The sequence below is a fragment of the Castor canadensis genome, chromosome 12, assembly GCF_047511655.1.
Source record: "Castor canadensis chromosome 12, mCasCan1.hap1v2, whole genome shotgun sequence".
Taxonomy (NCBI): Eukaryota; Metazoa; Chordata; class Mammalia; order Rodentia; family Castoridae; genus Castor; species Castor canadensis.
Window position 1 is genome coordinate 24,569,289 of NC_133397.1, and position 21,852 is coordinate 24,591,140.

Below are 21,852 nucleotides of genomic sequence, written 5' to 3' on the forward strand. Positions count from 1 at the left end.
GTTCTCCATTTTTGAAGAAAGACATTTTTGTTGGTTTAAGATAGCTATTCAGGGAATTTCATTGTGACATCTCCATATATAAATGAATTATAACCCAAATTGGTTCATCCCCTCTATTTTTCTCCTTTCTGCCTTCGTCCCATTCTTATGGTGATTTCAGCAGGTTTAAAAAATTTTGTATTCATTCTTGTATAGATAGCACATCAACTATATTCACCTTCTTAACTTCTTTTACCCTCCCTCTCTCATATGTGACCTTCCCACAACGTGACTTGTTTTTCATAATATTTGTATTTGTGCTGTGTCTGTCTCCCACATGTGAGAGAAAATATGTGGCCTTTGTCTTTCCGAGCCTGGATTACTTCACTTCATAATGTCCTCCAGTTGCATCCATTTACCCTCAAACCACATGGTTTCATTCTTCCTTATGGCTGAGTAAAACTCCTATGTGTAAATATACCACATTTTCTTAATCCATTCATCAGTTGTAGGGCATCTGGGCTGTTTCCATGATTTGGCTATGTGCTCTTGCTAGCCTTTTTTCCCTTGCTAGCCTTTTAATAAAAAAACAAAACAAAACAAAAACCATATCCCTGGCAGTCAGTAGAGGACTGATCTTGGGGGGGTGGGTGGAGAAGAGTCAGTATGGGGTGGGACAACAAACAGATGGCTACACCACGGTCAGGGCAAGAGGGCCTGGAGGCTGGAACAAGGATAGTGGATGGCTTTGGGTGTGTTTTGCAAACAGGATTTGGGTGGCAGTGGTTTCAAAGACACATTAAACATGGCTCTTAGGTTTCTAATCTGAATGACTGGGTTACTGATATTGTTGCTCAATGAGGTGAAGAATATTGAAATGAGGAAGATTTTGAGCTGTTTTGTAATTGCTAGTAGAGGATGGAAATCAAGACCTATTATCTCTCTGAATATACCTTTCTCCCTTCTGACCTCTCATGTTGGATGACTGCATTTCCTTTTCCTTTTTTTTTTTTTGGCAGTACTAGGTTTCGAACTCAGGGCCTTGGAGTTGGCCATGTCCTCAGTCCTTTTTACGTTAGTTTATTTTTCAGGTATCGTCTCCCTTTTTGCCCGGTGGTCTTGGAAAATGATCCTCCTACTTCTGTCTCCTGTGTAGCTGGCATTACATGTACGAGCCACCACACTGGGCCTTATTTTCCTTCATGACACCTTATGCCTCCTGGCTTCCCAGTCGCTATACCTCCTGCTTCTCCTTGCTTCCTGGGGCCATTTCTCCCCTCTTCCTATCATCTGAATGGAGGAGGCTGTGGAATGTCTTCAATTATTCCTCCTCTTCTTCTTGCTCTCACTTCATATGGCTCCTGCCATCAGCAAACTCTGACATTTCCCAATCTCTCCCTCCAGCTGGGACCCTTTTTTGAGCATCTGCCATTATGTCTAATGCCTTCAGAGGGCTTGTCACCAGATGTCCCATTGTTATCTTCAGGGCAAAGTGCTCCTAGGGGAGCTAATTGCCTTCTTCCTAAGCCTGATTTCCCAGCCCTATTCCCTCTACTGTTCAAAGTTACCATTATTTACCAAGTCACCCAAAATGCAAAATAGGGATTCCCTTGAATCTCAGACACACATTTTCCTCCACATTGTAACTTTTTTTGGTGGGATAGAATTTGAACTCAGGGCTTTGTGCTTGCAAAGCAGGCACTCTATCTCTTAAGCCACCCCTCCAGTCCATTTTGCTGTGGTTATTTTGGTGATGGGGTCTTGAAAACTGTTTACCTGGGCTGGCCTCCAGTTGTGATCCTCTGGGTCTTAACCACATTGTAACACCTTTGAAATTGTCTTGTATCTTCAGAGACCTCTCACAGTTGCTGTTGGCCAGGGAGCAATTATGACTTGGGTTTTTTTACTTGCACATGGCAAATTTGGTTGATGTTGCTCAAAGTATAAACTTTTGAATTAAAGTTTACATTGTAGGAATTATACTATGAGCTTTTCTTTGCTTGTCAACCTTTTGATTTATTTTTAGAGAATTGATGAGCTCCGTTACTGTTTAAAAGGTCTCAGAAACATTATACCATTATTTGTCATTGAAATGAAAAGTTATTAAAATGAAAAGTTATGTACAACAGTGGAGCATCAATTAGACAGCACTAAAGCAAGGATTCCTTGTTGAAGGAATGGCCAAAATTCCACATTTTCTTGCAAAGCACTTGCCAAGACCTTCACCTGACCTAAGGAAGGAAAACACCATAAGTAATGTCACTTTCTGATTCTGAGGCAGCCTTCACACATGGTGCAGTGACCTCAAAGGCAATGAAAGTTGCCAGTAGTTTCTTTCCTCATTCTTCCTTAGTGGAAAATAAAGTAGTGGTGCATTTTAGAATCAGTGTAAAATCAGTGTAACTTTAGATGCTTCCTTGCTCCACTTCCAACCATCAAATCCTACAGGCCTTGAATCTCACTGCCCATTCTTTCTTTCTTTCTTTCTTTTTTTATCCATATGTGCATACAATGTTTGGGTCATTTCTCCCCCCTGCCCCCACCCCCTCCCTTACCACTCACTCTGCCCCCTCCCTCTCCCCCCCACCCCCTCAATACCCAGCAGAAACTATTTTGCCCTTATCTCTAATTTTGTTGAAGAGAGAGTATAAGCAATAATAGGAAGGAACAAGGGTTTTTGCTGGTTGAGATAAGGATAGCTATACAGGGAGTTGACTCACATTAATTTCCTGTGCATATGTGTTACCTTCTAGGTTAATTCTTCTTGATCTAACCTTTTCTCTAGTTCCTGGTCCCCTTTTCCTATTGGCCTCAGTTGCTTTTAAGGTATCTGCTTTAGATTCTCTGCGTTGAGGGCAACAAATGCTATCTAGTTTTTTAGGTGTCTTACCTATCCTCATATCTCTGTGCTCTCCTTTTTATCTTGTGATCAAAGTCCAATCCCCTTGTTGTGTTTGCTCTTGATCTAATGTCCGCATATGAGGGAGAACATACGATTTTTGGTCTTTTGGGCCAGGCTAACCTCACTCAGAATGATGTTCTCCAATTCCATCCATTTACCAGAGAATGATAACATTTCGTTCTTCTTCATGGCTGCATAAAATTCCATTGTGTATAGATACCACATTTTCTTAATCCATTCGTCAGTGGTGGGGCATCTTGGCTGTTTCCATAACTTGGCTATTGTGAATAGTGCCTCAATAAACATGGGTGTGCAGGTGCCTCTGGAGTAACCTGTGTCACAGTCTTTTGGGTATATCCCCAAGAGTGGTATTGCTGGATCAAATGGTAGATCAATGTTTAGCTTTTTAAGTAGCCTCCAAATTTTTTTCCAGAGTGGTTGTACTAGTTTACATTCCCACCAGCAGTGTAAGAGGGTTCCTTTTTCCCCGCATCCTTGCCAACACCTGTTGTTGGTGGTGTTGCTGATGATGGCTATTCTAACAGGGGTGAGGTGGAATCTTAGTGTGGTTTTAATTTGCATTTCCTTTATTACTAGAGATGGTGAGCATTTTTTCATGTGTTTTTTGGCCATTTGAATTTCTTCTTTTGAGAAAGTTCTGTTTAGTTCACTTGCCCATTTCTTTATTGATTCATTAGTTTTGGGAGAATTTAGTTTTTTAAGTTCCCTATATATTCTGGTTATCAGTCCTTTGTCTGATGTGTAGCTGGCAAATATTTTCTCCCACTCTGTGGGTTCTCTCTTCAGTTTAGAGACCATTTCTTTTGATGAGCAGAAGCTTTTTAGTTTTATGAGGTCCCATTTATCTATGCTATCTCTTAGCTGCTGTGCTGCTGGAGTTCCATTGAGAAAGTTCTTACCTATACCTATTAATTCAAGAGTATTTCCTACTCTTTCCTGTATCAACTTTAGAGTTTGTGGTCTGATATTAAGATCCTTGATCCATTTTGAGTTAATGTTAATATAGGATGATAAACATGGATCTAGTTTCAGTTTTTTGCAGACTTCTAACCAGTTTTCCCAGCAGTTTTTGTTGAAGAGGCTGTCTTTTCTCCATCGTATATTTTTAGCGCCTTTGTCAAAGACAAGTTGGTTATGGTTGTGTGTCACTGCCCATTCTTATTTCTCTTCTGTTGCCTCATTTCAGGTCTTTGTCTCTTGCCTGAGCTATCATGGTGGCCTCCTAACAGGTCTCCCAGCCCCTAGCCAACTTCCCCTCCTGCCAGAGACGTTGTGACTAATGTGCAAACCCAATCATTCCTCAGCCTCCCATTGCTTGCAGGCTGAAGCTCAACTCCTTCATGTCTCTCTACAGAGGGTTCTGCCTTATTCTCTAGTCTATTCTCCTCCTGTGTCCAGGCCCTGCTCAGTATTCTGAACTATATCCTGCTGTTGTGTCACACTCTGTTACTGATCTGGAATGACTCTTCTCTTAATCCCTAATCCTGCCCCACTTGTGAACTCCTACTCATTGAACCCAAGAGTCACCTCTTCTATGAAGCCCTCCTTAATTCCCTCCCTCAACAATCACTGTTTACTAGAGTTGACCACTCCAAGTTATACTGTCCCTCTGCCTCCTCCCTCAGACTTCTGAATGTCCCCAACTAGGGAAAAGTTAAGTATATTTTGGTACAGCTATTCAATAGAATCTTGGCTAGCCATTAAAAAGGATGCTTATGAAGAGTTTGAGATTACACGGGAAGATGATTGATGGGAAAGTGAAAAGGCTGGATGCAAGTTGCATTTTCATTCTGATATCTACTGAACTGTGCATGCATAGAAAAAGAGTGTAAGAAAATATATAAAATTTTAGTAGTGATTTTCTCTTGGCGATGGCATTATGGATGTTTATTCTTTTATGACTTTAATTTTTAACTGGGTAGGGATTGCTTTTTATAATTAGAAAAAGTCTTAAAACCTCCCCTACTATAATTAGGAAAATTATATAAAGCTGTAGAGAAAATTTATTGTGTGCTTCTGTGGTCGTTTCTTCATCTTACTTTTTCCCTGTGGCAGGTTTTATGGCCGGAAGATGGTAAACATCTTGATGGCCAATGCTAAGTTTGATGCATTTCTGAAGCAGTCTCTCCCCTCTCATGACTTGCGCAAAGTCATGGCGGCCATTAAACAGCGAGTGAGTAGTGGAGTGTGAGTGGCAGTCTTCAGGGAGTGGGAGTCAGAGAGGAGCCTGGCAGTCTCCTGTGGATCAGAGGAGTGGGGAGTAGATTCTAAATGCTTGAATTTAATCCATTACTTCTGACAGGTGGCTTAAATGTGATTTTGGTCCCCTCTGCTCATACCTGGTTTTGCCCCTCTCTGTCCATGTCCCTTGAGCTCCTGGGGCCTCTACACCTTCATCTGTTAAGTGAGGATCTTGATCTCTACCCCAGCTACCTCCGGGGCTCACCTGGGACCCCTGAAGCTCTAGGCAAAAGGAGTTATCCTCCTTGTTATGGTCTATGTGGAATGTAAGTAGTTCCCTAGAGAGCCACTCCTCTTGGCTTATGTTCTGCATCTATTTTTCAAGGGAATAGAAGACAACCATGAACTTCTATCTGCCAAAGACCACAAGGTGTCAAGGAGTCTGGTGACGTGTGAGAATGGACTGCCCATTGAGGAAGGGTATGGCTGCTGTTGGCTCTCTGGGGTCCCATGTCCAAAACAGTCATCAGCTTGCCCATGGCCAGGGATTGCTCTGGGGTGGATTGTGGACATCCTTCATGGCCCAAATCCAGGGCTTGGGAGCATCTGCCAGTGGCAGTTGCCTTGGCTGAGGGAGTGCAATTCCACTAGTATGGGTGGGATATTGTTGGTCAGGCTCTCGATGTGAGCTCAGAATCTCTTCATTCTCTTAGATCAGCAGAATGTGTAGTGGCCAGAGTAGCCAACCTGGGACTAGTCCAGAGGCAGGGCTAGAACACAGGCAGATGAGAAGGCACAGACTGAGGGTTGGAGGGTGGGGGCTGGGAGCAGTTACAAACCAAGCAGGAATCCCATAGCTACTCCTGTGCTTAAAATTTAGATCCTTCTGCTATGGTCTGGGAGGATCACAGCTGAACTCCTTGCCTGGGTGTCACCTCTTCCTTCCTACTCATTCTCTCTCAACCAGACCAGAGTAGCTCCTGGTCCCTGCCTGGCTTTACCTGGAATATGCCTATTGATTCTATAAGGTTCAGCTCACCGGTCACCTCCTCTCAGATGCTCTGACACCCTGTGCTCCCATGGTCTCAGGATGGACAATTGCCCCCTGTTCTTCATAATTCCATCTCCCATCAGTCTGTGAGCTCCTTAAGGCAAAGGCTGTATCTCTCATCTCATCGCTTCCAGTGCCCAGCACAGCTCTTGGCAATCAGTAGGCAGGAATGTGGGACACAACGACAAATGAGAGAATGGACAGTGGTGGGTCCTGTTGCATGGGACCTGGTTAGGGCATGAGATCACACAAATGTGCCCCACTCATCATTTCATGGATACCCCCTCACTCCAACCTACCCCATCTCCAATTCTTCACATCTTCTGAAAAGAGAGGAGAAAAGGCAGGAAGAGAGAACTGCCTGCTGACCAGGGGATGAGACCCTAGGCAACTGACAGAGTTCCCAAGGCCAGTGACCCTGAGCTGCAGGTGGAGAAGCTGGGGGTGGTAACACTGTTGTCTCTGCCTCACCTGCCAGTGTGAGGGTGCGTGGGACAAGGGTGTCATTCCCTGGGCTTTTCCCCAGGGGTCAGCCTTCTTTTTCCATCCAGGCTTGCTTCCAATAGCCTGCGGATGGCAGGACTGCGGTTCTCCATGCGGGGTGGTGCGGAGATGGTGGAGCAGCTGCGGGAGCTGATGCGGCTGCTGGAGGCCAAGGAGTACCAGTCTCGGATGGAAGGCATAGGGCGGCTCCTTGAGTACTGCAGGACAAAGCCAGAGCTCATCACCACCAACGTGGTCGAGGTGAACACTGCCCACCTGCCCTCTTGCCTCTCTCTCCCTTGTGGGTGCAACTTCAATCTGGAAAACCCTGGGCTGGGGTGGAAGCTGTGCAGATCTCTCAGGGAACAGGGAGGCTTAAGGCCTTCCTTTCCAGTTGGCCTCTGAAATGCCAAAAGATGACATAGATGTGGCCACACGATGGAAATGAGGAGAGATTTCCTGATGTCTCTCATCCTTCTGGCTGGGAGGCAGAGATAGAGAGTACTGTGGCTGAGGACTTTGGTTAGTTTTTTGCATAATGTTTGGGGAAGAGCCTGTGGTTAGACAGGTGACTAGGCCATGATGGGTGGATGGAACAGGCTGAACCTCTGGTGGAATGCCTGTTTCTTCCTGGAGTGAGGCTGCTGACAGTCTGCCACATGGCAGAGGCACAGGCTGAGTGAGCAGACCTGGGTGTCCATCCAGGTTTCTTACTAGCTGTGTGATCTGAGGCAAGTCAATTAACCTCGCTGAGCCTCAGCTGTTGTTAGTAGGAAAGTGCAGATGAAGAATGTACCTCATGGGTTAAGTCCATTCAGTGAAAGAGAGTGCAGAGAGTGCAGAGAGCCTGCCTCAACACTCTTGGCATGGGAGGACCACTCAATACACATTGGCTCCTTCCTTTTTGCCCCCCATCTTTTTTGGCAGTAATGGGGTTTGAACTCAGGGCCTTACACTTGGCAGGCAAGCATGCTACCACATGAAACACACCCTAGCCCTTTTTGTTTTAGTTATTTTTTCAGATAGTGTCTTGATTTTGCATAGGGCTGGCCTTGGACATAAATCCTCCTACCTCTGCTCTCCCTCCATGTAGCTTGGATTACAGATGTGTACCACTATACTGGACTTGTTCTTTGAGATAGGGTCCCACTAACTCAAAGAATTTTTTTTTTGCCCGGGCTGCTGGTCTTCAACTGTGATCATCCTATCTCTGCCTCCCAAGAAGCTGGGATTATAGGCATGAGAGCCTGGCTTGCCCACCCCCCTTTTGAGGAGGTGAGCTCTTTACCATTGGCAGTGTTCTGGCACAGACTGGGGGGACTCCTTTCAGGGATGCAGGAGGATTACTGGCCAAGGGCAGTTTGAATAGGTTGGGTGAGTTCCAAAATCCCTGGTGCTATAGTACTCTTGCCTAGACAGGTTTCCCATAGGCTGTTGGTTTTTGTTCCCTCAATAGGTCTTTGATGCTTTCACCCCAAGGCTTCAGGATTCCAACAAGAAAGTGAACCAGTGGGCACTGGAGTCCCTTGCCAAGATGCTCCCCCTCCTCAAAGAGGGCGTGCACCCCTTGCTGCTCTCCCTCATCATCACTGTTGCAGACAACCTTAACTCCAAGAACTTGGGGATTTCCACCGCTGCTGCCACTGCCCTGGATGCAATGATGGAGAACCTGGGTGAGTGCTGCACTGAAACCCCATGGGGCTCTGGAGTCACCATGGGGAATCAGTGGAGTAGCAAACAGCGTTGGCTGGTTCTTGAACCATTTACCCTGTGTAGGGCAGGGGTTGGCATCCCAGGGCCTCTGAGGCTCTTGCTGGAGGCTTCTCCTCCCTCCACCCACTGGATGCTGAGGAGTGGAGGTAGGGTGAGATGAGCTGGTTTAGCTTCCCCCTACACACCTGAGGGAAATGACTTTCCAGGACCACATGGCAGGGGCTGAGTGAGGAGTGCTGGGCAAGGCTCAACTGGGCTGGGGCTTGGTGATGGGCTGGAGCATGGGTGGAAGGGTGTGGGAGGAGGACAGAAGGAAAAAGGAAGGAGCTGTGGGCTCAGGAGTCATCAGCAAAGGTGAGAGCATCTCAGATCCTTATGCACTGTGCAGTGTCATGTCTCCATTCTCCAACATTGGGTAGAATTTTCAGTGCATCTTCATCTGTGCCTGTCCTTTTGTGGATGGTTAAAAGGTGATATTTTTGTGTATCTGGTATGTAGAAAGAAGCGCAAGTTCAAAACGTCAGTCCTGCTGAGAAAGTAGTACACAAGTAGACTTGTGTGCAGATCAGTAGAGTGATGAGTTCTCATGAGCAAGTTTTGCCATGGTGTGAGGAGGCCTATGAGCTGAACTTGCCTTTGTTTGCCTTGTGTGTCACTAGCATGGGGTGATGCCTCGCCTCTGCCATTCTCCGAGCATCCCAGGTGAGGCTGGAAACGCCTCCTGGAACACTCACCCCTCCCTGTTCCCCATGTGTTGGCCTGGGCCCAACTCCTCCAGCCGGGACAGTAGCTGTGTCCTTGGCTGGAGCTGCCAGAAGCTCAGTTACAAATCAAAGGCTTGCTCAAGCCTTTCTCTGTCTCTTGAGTTCATAAATATTGTCAATTTCCACATTTCATCTCAGAAGGAATTTATGATTTGCTGAGTTTGTTGCTGTAGAACAAACAATATAAATCTAGCTCTAAATTATGGCTTGTTCTCAGCACCCCTCTGGGTAAGTGAGATTGCTGTTGCCAATAACCAAGGCTCTTGGTAAATCACTGTGGGCCTTGGATTTATTGGGAAAACCTGTGGCAAGCGGAATGGGCTGTAGCTATTTGAGGAGGGTGAGCACCTGTGTCTGGGGAAGGACGTTTAACTCTTCCTTCCCTAGGTGTTTGTTTCTGCTCTCTGCTACCAGGCCAGCCTCCCTGAGCACAGTAGAGTCTGGCGCTTTGGGCAACAGAATCTGGTGTCTTTCATGGTCAAAAGACTCAAGACCCCTCTACTTGAGGGTCTTGCTGTACCTATCTGGGGTGGGCACCCTGGAAAGCAGGAGGCCTGGAGATGCCCTGTGTATTCATCTATTTTCTGCTACTGTAATTTTATAAAGAAAGAGATTTATTGAGCTCACGGTTCTGGAAGTCCAAGAGCATGGCATCAGCCTCTGTTTGGCTCTAGCAGAGACAGTGGTGGGAACCTGTGTGGCAGAGATCCCATGGTGAGACAGGAAGTCAGCTGGTCTTGGTCTTTTTATAACACTCCACTCTCACAGGAACTAACTCATTTTTTGAGGCCAGCATTAATTCCTTCTGAAGGTGGTGTCCCCAGTTATTTAATTACTTTCCTTTAGGTCCCATCTCTTTAAGTCTCATCACTTCACAACATTTCCACCCTGGGGACCAAGCTTCTAACCTGAACCTTTGAGGGGACAAAACTCATCCAAACCATGGCAGTCTGCTTTTGTGATCTGATCACAAAAGACAGGGTTGCAGCTACCAAGAAGAGCCCTTCCTTCTGGGACAGGGTCTCCTTGGATATGGCTGCAAATGGCTCCTCTTGTTCACCAGCCAGAGGCTTTGGTGTGGGGAGGATGAAGCAGGTATGAGGGAACTTTTCTTCTCTAATCCTTAGATCAGTGCTCCAGCTGGAAGGGAAGGGCTGTGTCGGCCTCAAAGAATTGAGCACAGCCCAATCCCTGGCAGAGGTTCCTGGGAGCTACAGGGTGAAATACAGGCTTGGTTCCAGGTAACTTTTGAGCAGGTGTGGTAATTAGTTGACTGGGCCAGATGGCTTTACGGTGAGCCACGCCTTCTTGGTCCTGCCAGCAACATTGGTTTTGAAAGTGTTCTTAACTCTGAAGTGACAAGCTGGTTTCTGCATCCAGGTAGGCCAGAGCCAGAGTCATTTAGGTTAGTGACGTGGAGAATTCCTCCTTGCTAGCGAGTACTAAGCTGGACAGAAGCAAGATGTCTCCAGCAGTGGCTCTCTAATGCCTGGTGTGTGGGCCTGGCCCACAGAGGGAAAAAGGAATACAAATATTGAGTTTCCCAGGCCAGGCCCTGCCCTGGGGTCTGCTGCGACCATCCAATCCCTGGTAGCACCTGGAGCCCCTCCTGGAAGTGGCTTGTAGCCCTTGGATGAAAGGAGCTTTCTCCCCAGCCTGCTTCTTCATTTCCTCCAGGGATTCTGGGCTCCAGGCTGGAGAAAGCTGTTAAATGCTGAGAAATACTTAAATGAAGAAAGTCGCAAAGCAACTACTCAGCACTTTACTGTGTGTTTCTGGTTGATTGCCAGACCGGGCCACCATGTGCTGGCACAAAGTCAGATGACACAACCAGATGGGAGGCCGGCCTCCTTATGCAAGCTCTTAAGATTCTTCCTGATTCTGGAACTCTGTGATAAAGTAAACTCATTTGTCTAAATGATCTCTTTTACTTCCTTGATTCTCCCAAGGGCAGGTTGGGTGGAGTGATGTGTGGGTTGACAGAGCAGGTAGGGATTTCTGCTGCTGTCCCCTTGTGGGGTCGGTGGGGGAACCTTTTGATTTTAGGGGAATTACTCTGAGCAGATTGGTTCATCCTGGTTTTGGGCTAGCCCACACTGTTACTGGTTTAGTTACAGAAGAAACCTCACTAATTAAAACATCAGCCTGCTGACAGCTCAGCTTCTCCCAGGTGACCTTGACATTCAGGCTTCTCAGAGCCAAAAGGAGCTCTCTTAATTTAGCCCAGTCCCTGGCCAGGGCTGGAGAAAGCAGATAAGCTTGGAACGGGGGTGGCTTGTGATCTACTCCACTGTTTTGTTCTCTGGCTTTAAACTTCTTACTGAATGTAAATCATCTGACCAACATCATACTGTTTAGGGAATTAAAAATTCACCCGATGCCTCTCCAGTATACCACCCACTTAAAAAGCTCTTGATCTTCTATTTATTTTCTACACATACCCAAATTTCCTGAGTTATTATCATAATGTGAATACAATTTCGATTCTGCTTTTCATTTAACACTACCCAGTCTCCCGTGCACCTATGTAGTCATCCTAGTTTACTTAAAAATATAAAACTCACTTTCACCACTGTGAAAGTCATGCTTATTAATCGTTGAGAAAATGGACAACACAAAGCATCTGAAAGGAGAAAACAACAACAGAAAACCCATTATTAACACCTGGCATTTTATTTTAGATCTTTTTCTGTACATGTCTGTGTACATAGATAGCTGTGGTCGTATGGCACATTCGATTAGACATTTGAATTTGCATTCTGCTTTAAAAAAATCAAGCATTTGCGTGTGATTACAACGTGAGTCACTGTTGGTGACTCCGTCATGAGACTGTGTCATAGGTTGTGTGCTTCAGTGCAGTGGACCGTTCCAGTTTTTTCCTGAGATGACCACCACAGAGAACTGTGGCCTAGCATAACTTACTGACTCTTGTGCTTATTGCTGGGAGGCCATTTGATCCCAGTGTCCTTGTGGCTTTTGTCCACATTGCTATGGTTTTTGTGCTTTCTTAAAAGCTCTTCTAGCTTCCAGTGGACTGAGGATGATGTGGATTGGTAGTCTCAGAGCTTGGATGAATAGAATGGGTGCAAGGCCCCTGGATCTCTGCTTTGTTGAAGTGGGGAGCCTGAGCGCAGGGAGCACTGGGTTATTGGCCTACCAGCCAGTGGCCATTTTCTCCCCATGGCATGGCTTCTAGAATGTTCTCTTAGTTGCAAGACCAGTCTTAGCTGCCTTGTGAGGCAGAAAGGAGTCTATGGAAACGGGCTAGGCTAGTTCAGCATGGGTTTCAAGGTTTGAAAGTCATTTCCAGGATTGTTTAGATTTCAGCTTCTTATTTGGTGTCCCTACCATGAAGGTTGCTGGGCTTTCAGAGGATTTTAGGGTAATAATTATAATCTTTACAATACTTGATGCATAGTAATTATGTAATCTGGGCCCATTTCCAAGTATTACATTAACTCATTTAATCCTCACAGCAACTCTTTGAGAAAGTACTAGGACCATCCCCATTTTACAGATGGGAAAACTGAGGCAGAGAGTGACTAGGTGACTTGTCCCATGTTACACAGGAGAATGAAGAAGAGCCGGGCCTTAAAACCAGGAAATTTGCACCCAGAGCCTGTACCCTTAACCATTATGCTTCACTGTCTCTTATTTAACCTGAGTGTGACCAAAAAGATGAGTCTTCACTATAAAAGTGGCCTGAGTAAGTGAGGTCTGCAACTATCTGTGTGTTCTCTGGGATGCAGCCTGGAAAAACCGTGTCCTGTTTTGACATTGTCCTGTATTCACAAGTGTTTTTCAAGCACCTGTTGTGCACTGGTGCTGTGGGAGTGTGGTCTGGTACAGATGGCTGCTCAGTGTACATTTTCAAGTAACTCCCCAAGTTCACATCTTTCCGGTTCTGGGAGGCCATGTTGGGGCCAGGAGCCAAAGCAAGCATTGTGAGAGGTGAACAGGGAGGGAGAGGTCCTTCTTCAAATATGAGCTTCTGGTGAATCAGGAAGATGTGTGTGTAGCAAATAGAAGCACCTAGAAACAATAATATAGGTGAGGTTGATATAAAACCTATTATTTTAAAATTTGGTGGTACTGTGCCTTGAACTCAGGCCCTTGCACTTGCTAGGCAGATGCTCTACCGCTGGAGCCACTCTGCCAGCCCTTTTTACATTGTTTGCTTGCTTATTTATTTATTGGTACTAGAGTTTGAACTCAGGGCCTTTTGGTTGTTGGGCAGGCACTCTACCACTCGAGCCATTCTACCAACCCTACATTGTTTTTTTTTGAGATAGGGTCTTTATGTCGAGGACTGCCTGGACCACAGTCCTGCTATTTGTGCTAACTGCGTAGCTGGGATGACAGATGTGTGCCACCACACTGAGCCATTGGTTGAGATGGGGTCTGGTGAACTTGACTTTTTGGTTGGGTTGGCCTTGAACGTGATTCTCCAGGTTGCCACCTCCCAAGTAGCCAGGATTACAGGTGTAAGCCACTGTGTCACGAAATGAAAGCTGTTCTTACACAATGACAATTTTACCAAGACACCCCAAGATCACTTCCTACTTGCTGCAACATTCTAGAACCTGACATACCTTTTGTCTCCCAGGACAAATTATTATAAAAACTCTGTGTTGCCTTGTGGAACTAAGGAAATTCTTCATGCCTTTGTTGCCTTTTGCAAGCGCAGAGATGTATATGTTTCTCTTCTGTACCCCTCACAGGCTTCACAAGGAGAGTAAGGGAAGTGGGAATTGACTGTTAGCTTGATTTATGGCCCCAAGGGAAAACGGAGCTGTTAGTGCACATCTGTGGAGATGCTGCCATTCTGTGTTCAGGACCAGAGGTGCTGGGAGAAGGGGGGGCTGTTTGGAAAGATTTCTCCAGGCAGATCTCTAGACTGTTCCTTGTGAAGAGACAAGGTCCCTTGTCTGACCTTGAGAAGTCACATCTGAAGTGCTGTGGTTTGAAAGCCCATTCCAAAACTCCTGTTGAAATTGAATTGCCACTGTGCAGTTTTGAGAGGTGGGCCTTAGAGGAACCCACCTCTAAGAGTCAGAAGGCTCTGCCCTCGTGACTGGGCCATCATTACGGAGATAGGTTTCTGAAGAAGGGATGGATTTGGCCCCCTTTCTGTCACCATCTCACACACGTGTTTGCCCTTCTGCCTTCTGCCACGGGTTAATGAGGATCCCAGGCCTTTGCCAGATGTGCCATCCTCCAGAACTCTGAGTAAAATAACTATTGTTTATAAATTACCCACTCTGTGGTTTTCTGTTATGACAGAAAAAAAAAAAAAAACCGGACTAAGACAACAGGGCATACTTGCTGGGCCGCTGTGGTGACATCATCTTGGGCCTCCTAACTTTCCTTCCTGACAGGTGTGGGCAAGCCCACATAGCCACATCCCGGAAGGAGGCATCTCATTATTTGCCCCACCTCCCATTGAATTTTCTTTAACTACCATAGCTGCAAATTGCTGGGAGCTGGGCACGCCATGCCAGGGCCTTCACCGTTCATGGCAGAGGCAAAGAGAGATCCAACCTCATGCAGTGTCAAGGTTAGCACACCTTTCTCAGGCAAGGTGTGCAAACACACCTTGTGTATCTTTATGACAAATCCAAATCTTCAGGCTTAGTAGATTTAGAAGTTAGGGGGTATCAACTAAAATGGGGAAGAATAAACAGCTTCCTGCTGCACTTGACTTTAGAAATACTGTTCAAGAAACCAAGTGACATCTTGATCTTGAGCCATCTCCACCTGGTTTGGGGAGGTGCTCAGGTCCGGTGCATCCCCCATGGGTGGGCTGGGTAGCCAGGTGAGTATGCTCCTGGGACTAGGTGTGACTGCTTGACTGGGGAAGCTGAACAGATGGGAGGAGGCACTGGGACAGTTGAAAAAATAAAAAGGTTCAAAATCCCTTATCTCCCAAACTTCCTGAAAGGTGAATTGGGGAGTATGGAAAATGAGCTGTGCCATCTTGGCTTGTGTATTCATGCTGGGCCCAACTACTTGGTTTACAAGCAAGGGGAAATCTGTCCTAGGCCTGAGGTTACACATAAACTGTTGAGGGGTAATCACACCCCTTTAACCAATAAACCCCCTCCTATGACCCCAGAAGATAGTTGTTTCTGCTCCTGATAGGGTGACTGGCCATTCTGGGCCCCTAGCATGTGGATTGTCAGTGCTAGAGTAGGCAGAGCCCTGGGCAGATCAAATTGAGTTGGTCACCTGGCTCAGGATCCCAGGCTGTGGTTACACAAGCACAGAGATTCCTACCTTGGGTCAGGTTCATGTTGAAGGTAACTTTTATTCTCAAATCATCCTCCTAAGATAAGTGGGGAGGATTGTGTTTTAGTTAGTTTCCAGCTCCATGTCTACTACATAAAGGATACCAGTAAGTGTTCAGCGTGTGGAAATAAAGGGCCACCTGGTGTGCACATGTCCCATTGGTTAAAGTGCAAGTTCAGGCTTTGAGGAGAGCCATGACTTCTGAATTCTAACCCCAACCCTTTGCTGATTTTTATGTGACCATGGCTCAGTGCCTTAGTTTCCCCTAAAACTGTGAGTATACATCCACATATCCATCCATTCATGTACCTATCCATGTATCCATCCATCCATCCATCCAGTCTCTACCATCTACCTGTCTATCCATCATCCAGATACTTCTTTTTATCTCAAATCTCACAGAAATTTGGGAAGTCACAGACAATATGAACCAGATTCATAGGGCAAATGCTGCCTATTTAACTATTTCAGGCCATTTACTCTTGCCCAACAACTTTGTAAAAAAGTGGCCCTATTGTGATCTGGAAAAATTAATTTAGCTCCCCATAAGTCCTCATCCCCATGCAGGTGTGTGGGCCCCTGGCACTGTGAACACCCGGTGGTGTTGCTCAGCCCACAGCATCAGGGCCACTGATGTCTCCATCTCTTTCAGATCACCTTTGCCTCCTCCAAGCATTTGCTGGGCGTGTGCGTTTCCTGAGTGGCCGTGCGGTTCTGGATGTCACAGAGCGCCTGTCAGGTGAGCACCTTTGGCCTCACAGGCCCAGATGTCCTACCCACTTCTATTCTTCTCTCCTGACGTGGTTTCTCAGATGCCAGAGATCATTTTGAAATTTTGACAGTTTGTGTTTTCGTGATGATCTCCACATTGCCAAAAGAGAGTTTGGTTTTGGTCCAAATGAGGCAGGTATGTAAATAACCAAACAGTTTCTAAGAAATGATAATGCATTTCTTTCTCTCTGCAGAACAGGCTTCCTGTAGCCTATTGAGTGCCTTTGTATGAATCAGAAAAAGCTGGCTCTTCCAGACAGACACTGCCTAGTAGGAACATGGCTTGGTCAGTGGACAGAACTCTCATGAGAATTAGAAACTCTGCCCTTTCTTTGGCCTGGCGATCAGGTCATGGACTAGATGAACCCCTCGTTCCCTTGGCTGGGTACTGGGCTCTGCATTGCAGAGGATTCAGCCTGAATCTCTCTGCGTCATTCAAGCTGCGGTTGAAGAAAGATGACTGTAATCAGTTCTATTTCTGTGTTGTCTGCAGGATAAGCCTCAAGTAATAGCATTCAAGGGCTGACATCCGCTCCCACGGCCTGTGTGGTGGTAGTATGGAAAGGGTATGGGTACACAGCCTGTTTGCCACCCATCAACTCTGATCTTGGGTAGGCCACTTAACTTAGTTTTATCACCCTTCTTGTTTGTCACATCCTTCTGATCCTGGGAGGGTCCCATTTCTGGAAGAGTTAGTACTCAGTCTGTCCCTGGCTCCAGAGGGATCCTCTAAAATGCAGAGAGCTCATGATACATTCCCACTATCTTCGGGAGACTGCCCAGGCCCCTCAGCGTGGCCTGCTTGCCTCTGTAGGCCCCTTTCAGCCCACCGCCACTGACATGCACTGGATGTTTCATCCTCGTAATAACCTCACAAGGAGGATGTGGATTGCACAAGTCGCCCTTTGGTAGAGATAGTGGGATTGGAGCTCCGAAAGGTTAAGCACCGGAGATCTTTTGGTGAGTAATCCAAGACTTGTCCCCAGGAGGCTGACTGTAGAGCCAGGCCCTCCATATGGTGTGGTGCTGTGTCTCCCTGAGCAGCCCTGCCTTTGATTCCTGGGTACCAGCGTTCCACTTGCCCTCTGCAACCTGTCCTCTGTGTATGTCACACATGGCTGCTTTGCCTGGAAAACCCCACTCCATCCTTTTTCTCCACCTGGGTGACGATCAGGTGATCCTAGCACCTAACACTACCTCCTCCATTTCCTTCTCCGTGCACTTTTCAGGACAGCACCCCATGGAATATCATTAATTTGCTGCCTCCCCCAGTGCTTTGTGGCCCTCAGGGGTGCTTGGTTGGCATAATGGCTTCATGAAGGGTCTTGGTACCAGCTACTCATCCTGGCTTCTCCATCCCTTCTCTTGCCCCTGGCCCTGCCTCTGTACCCTGGTTCAGTCCTTCCTGTGTCCCTGGAGTCTCCTTAGCTCCCATCCAGGTGCTAGACCCTTCCCAAACAGGCAGGGTAAGTGAGGCAGGTGTGGAGATTGCAATGGTAGCCTCAGTGCAATGTTTGGCTGACCTGGGGGTGAGAACAGAGACAGAACTAAGATTCCCCAGGAGACCAGACATGGAACCTTTTTCTGTTGCTCACCATCAGCATTCTGGCTGGCCATTGTGACTTATAACTGTAAGTCCAGCTACTTTGGAGGTAGGCATGGGGAGCATCATGGTTCAAGGCCAGACAGTGACAAGTCTGTGAGACCCTATCTCAATCAGTAAGCTGCCATGGTAGCACATGCCTGTCGGTCCCAAATATACAGGAGGCATCAATAGGAGGACTGTGGTCCAGACTGGGCAAAAATGAAGAACCCTATTAGAAAAACAACTAAAGCAAAAAGGACTGTAGGTGTGGCTCAAATGGTAGAATGCCTGCCTAGTCAAGCATGAGTTCAAATCCCAGTATCACCAAAATAAATAATAATAATAATGATATAATAATATCAGCATTTTGGGAGGGAAACCCTTACCTGTCTTTGTGTAGGTAATTTAAGGGACTCAGAGGCAGGTGAGTGGCCTTATTTTAATGTATTTGCATACTGTAATTTTTTTTCCCATCTCTTTCCAGGAGACCTCAAAAATGAGTTTCTCCAAAGCTCTTCTGCTAACTTGGTATCAGCTAGGAGCAGTAGAAAATTTCCTTTGACAGAAAGCTTGGACTCATAATAGCACTTCTTAATAGGAGCCAGTCTTTTGCTAATACTTAGCTGCCTTTTAAGCTGGAGTTTATTGGTGTTTGTTCTCTCATGATGTCTCCTAGAAGGGCTCCTGTGTCTTTGCTAATCTGAGACACCAACCTGGCCAGCTGGGTGACCCCCTTGTCCCTGTACCTGGGGAATGAGTGGGGCAGTAGTGTGGCCTGTGGAGCTGAGGTGGGCGGATTGCTGCTCTTCCTGAGACTAAGCTCCCTGGGGGTGGAGTGACAGTGACCACATTAGGAAGGACACCATAAGACATGGCAGGAGGAAGGGTCCTGCCCTTGTTAGGGCAGAGCAGGTGAACCCCCTTGGTGAGGTGGGGGTGTTGTTCCTGGGCCTGTTCTTGGGATTGTTCTCACCCCTCATTTTTTTTGTTAAAATGCACATAGCATATAATTTACCACCTTAACCATTTTAAGGTTCAATTCAGTGATATTAAAAATAGTATATAATGTAATATAATGTTGTGCAACCATCACCACCATCCTTCTCTTTCATCTTGTGAAACTGAACCTCTCCACTCCTCCCAGCCCCTGCAACCACCATTCTACTTCCTGAATCTGTGAGACTGACTATTCTCACTACCTCATATAAGGAGAATCCTATGGTGTGTGTCTTGTGACTGGCTTATTTCACTTAGCATAATGTCTTCATCCCTGTTGTAGAGGTGTTAGAATTTCCTTCTTTTTAAGGCTGATAATACTGCACTGCAGGTATAAACCATGTCGTGTTTATCCATTCATCCCCCGATAGACCTTTGGGATCTTGTGAGCAATGCTACTGTGAATGAATATAGATGTACACATACCTCTTCACGTTCTTACCTTTTTCTTGCAGGCGAGATTCTACGGAGAGTTGAGGAAACTTTGGATTAGAGTTGGTTGGTGTAGGTAGCTGATCAGGATCTGTTAGTTTCCTCCCTTTCTGTCCCTCCCTTCCCCTTGCTCCCCTTCCCTGGGGCTGACTGGAATTTTTCCATCTTCCTGGTGATTGCACTGTCCCTACACAGCCTGCCTCAAGCCCAGGGAACACAACCCTCAGCTCTTTCCAGCCAGCACCCCTCTTTGTTTCTTTTGTGAAGCTGCTATAAGCCCCCTTTCTCTGGGAGCATTTCCTGATGTGGCTGGGTTGACCTAGAGGGTGCAGACTTGCCTTGCCAGTCATCACCTTGACTTCTGAGGGTTCTGTGACCCTTGGCAGTCCCCAGGAAGCCCACAGATAGGAGTGCAGGAACCCTATGGGATGGCCTCATGGTCAATATTCACATTCCATGGGAAATGCCACCAAGAGAGTGTCAGGCTAAACTGAGGGCACCTATGTCATTTGGTCTGGTTCCCCATTGTCCCTGATTGACAGAGGTATCCTCAGGGCTCCTGGGCTTAGATGATGTTCAGCTGATGAGAAAAGGACACATTGGAGGTTTCAGTCAAAGTAAAACAAAACTCCAGACCTGCCTGGAGATGTGGAACTCCTAGAGCTTTGGGTTGCAGCATGGGTAGAAGCTTTGAGTCAAGGCAGCGTCAGCCTCTGTTCTCACACTGTCTTCATGGAGTCAAGCTCCTTGGTTTGAGTCTTGCTTTCCTCCTTTGAAAAATGGATACATATCCTTCTTTTTAGTGTGCTTTGATCATGAAATGGAACCACACTTTGAAGTTCCAAGTCCCGGACGCAAGCCGTTTCTGGGACATGGCCAGGCCCATGGAACTTTCCAGTCTCTTGGTCCCATAAATCAAGGAAGCACTGCTCTCAGAGTTGTTTGCTTTTGCCAGCACTTGTCCTTTGGCAGGATGTGAGGCAGAGCGGGCTACATGTCAAACAAGCAGTGTTAGCACTGATGCACTTAGGGTAACTCAACCACAGCCAAAGGCCAGAGCAGCCCTCCATGGTGGCCTGGATCAACCCTCGATGTGTTTTTGCATTGGCTGCAATCCTGGCACTTTGGTGATAGAGGGCTGACTGCAGATTCAGCTGGCTGCTGGGTGTTCTTGGGTTTAGAGGGTTGTGGGGTGGGAGGACTTGGATAACCAGATTTAGGAGTTCATCACTGGAATGGAACGTACCAGATGGTTTACAAACATGTTCATCCTGCACTTGAGGTTTGGCATCCGGGCACTGGGGAGGCTATGCTAGTCTTGTCTCCTTCTGTTTTATCTGCCAGAATGCTTCATTTGAGAGTCTTCTCCCCCTGGTACACTTCCTCTGTGTTCATGTAGGCTTTCCTAGGTGGTAATGTGGATTCATGCTAATTCTAGCTACTATTTGTCACCTGCCTTCCTAAAGGCAGACCCTAGACATATATTTATTATTGACTCTTAACAACCTTGAAAACTTGGTTCAGGATTACTGTTCTTACTTTGCAGGCTTAGAAAGCCTTAGAAAGATTGGGTGTCTTTCTCAGCTTGCACAGCTAGTAGACAGTAGAGGCAGGACTGTAACCTGGGCTGTAAGGACACACTAGGATTGTCATGGACCTTCTGCACTTTTGCCTTTGTGTACTCCTTCTTCCATGAGAAATATATTCTACGACAAGCTGATACAACTATAGTATAAAGTCATATATTCATGCATGGATTTATTCATCTGTTTTCAACTGGTGTTAAAAGAAGTTAAAATGTGTGTCAAGATCCTTGGGCAATGTGCCTATGGGAGAGATCAGCCCTGTTGGGCTGCTGCCCTTTGGAGGACAGTGTTAGTGTCCAAAGTGAGGGCAGTAGGAGAAAAGAGAGTGCCTGGCTCAAGTGACCTTCCCTCTTTTCTTCCTGACAGTGTTGGTGGCTTCAGTTTACCCCCGAAAGCCTCAGGCAGTGGAGCGGCATGTCCTTCCTGTCCTCTGGTACTTCTTGAACAACATGACTGGGAATGGCATCCTGCCTGGGCGGGGTGGGAACGTCCGAATGGTGGTATGCCAGCTATCCAGGAGCCTCCAGAAGCAAATGGGCTCCCGCCTGCAGGACTTTGCCGCCAGCCAGCCAAAGCAAGTTCTCAAAACGCTCCAGGAACTCTTAGACACAGAGTCCCTGGGTAGCAGCCACAAGGTCACTGACAAATGCCACCTGACAGCAAGATGACTGGCTGCTCATGTCCCTTTCCGCTGGATTAAAGATGGATCTGAAGTGGGCAGTTATTTTTATCTTATTTTTTTGATGGAATAATCTCCTGGTCTATTCTTTCCCTTAGAGTTCCTAATGTATATAGTATATTTTGAAGTAGCAATAAAAGAATTACTTATTTTTCTAAGGTTTTCTTATCTTGTACTTTTTTAACTTCATAGAATTCTCTGGTAGATAGGTTTATGAAACAAACAAAATGAAAAAACAGCAAAGCCACTTGCAAATGAGATGAAGGGCTAGGGAGGAAAAGAGTAGCACTGACCCACACATTGCAGTCCACTTAGGGGTAGACCTAGGTGTGACTGTGAGCGGCTGGACAAGCACTCCTGAGACCCAGAGCCCCCTGAAGTGGTTCCTCAAGTCTGGTCCATTTGTTATTGCCCTGATTAG

General features: G+C 46.5%; 1 protein-coding gene across 2 annotated transcripts in view; it reads left to right on the forward strand.

Moving 5' to 3' along the window:
* Togaram2 (TOG array regulator of axonemal microtubules 2) overlaps positions 1-21,558 on the forward strand; it is a 63,981-nt gene extending 42,423 nt beyond the window's left edge. For both annotated transcript variants that reach the window (XM_074049418.1, XM_074049419.1), the window contains 6 exons: positions 4,958-5,075; positions 5,469-5,563; positions 6,686-6,878; positions 8,074-8,290; positions 16,035-16,121; positions 21,119-21,558. In XM_074049418.1, the coding sequence (XP_073905519.1) occupies positions 4,958-5,075; positions 5,469-5,563; positions 6,686-6,878; positions 8,074-8,290; positions 16,035-16,121; positions 21,119-21,420 (1,012 nt within the window). In that variant the 3' untranslated portion in view covers positions 21,421-21,558. The remainder of the gene's footprint in view (positions 1-4,957; positions 5,076-5,468; positions 5,564-6,685; positions 6,879-8,073; positions 8,291-16,034; positions 16,122-21,118) is intronic.
* The last annotated feature ends 294 nt before the right edge of the window (positions 21,559-21,852 follow it).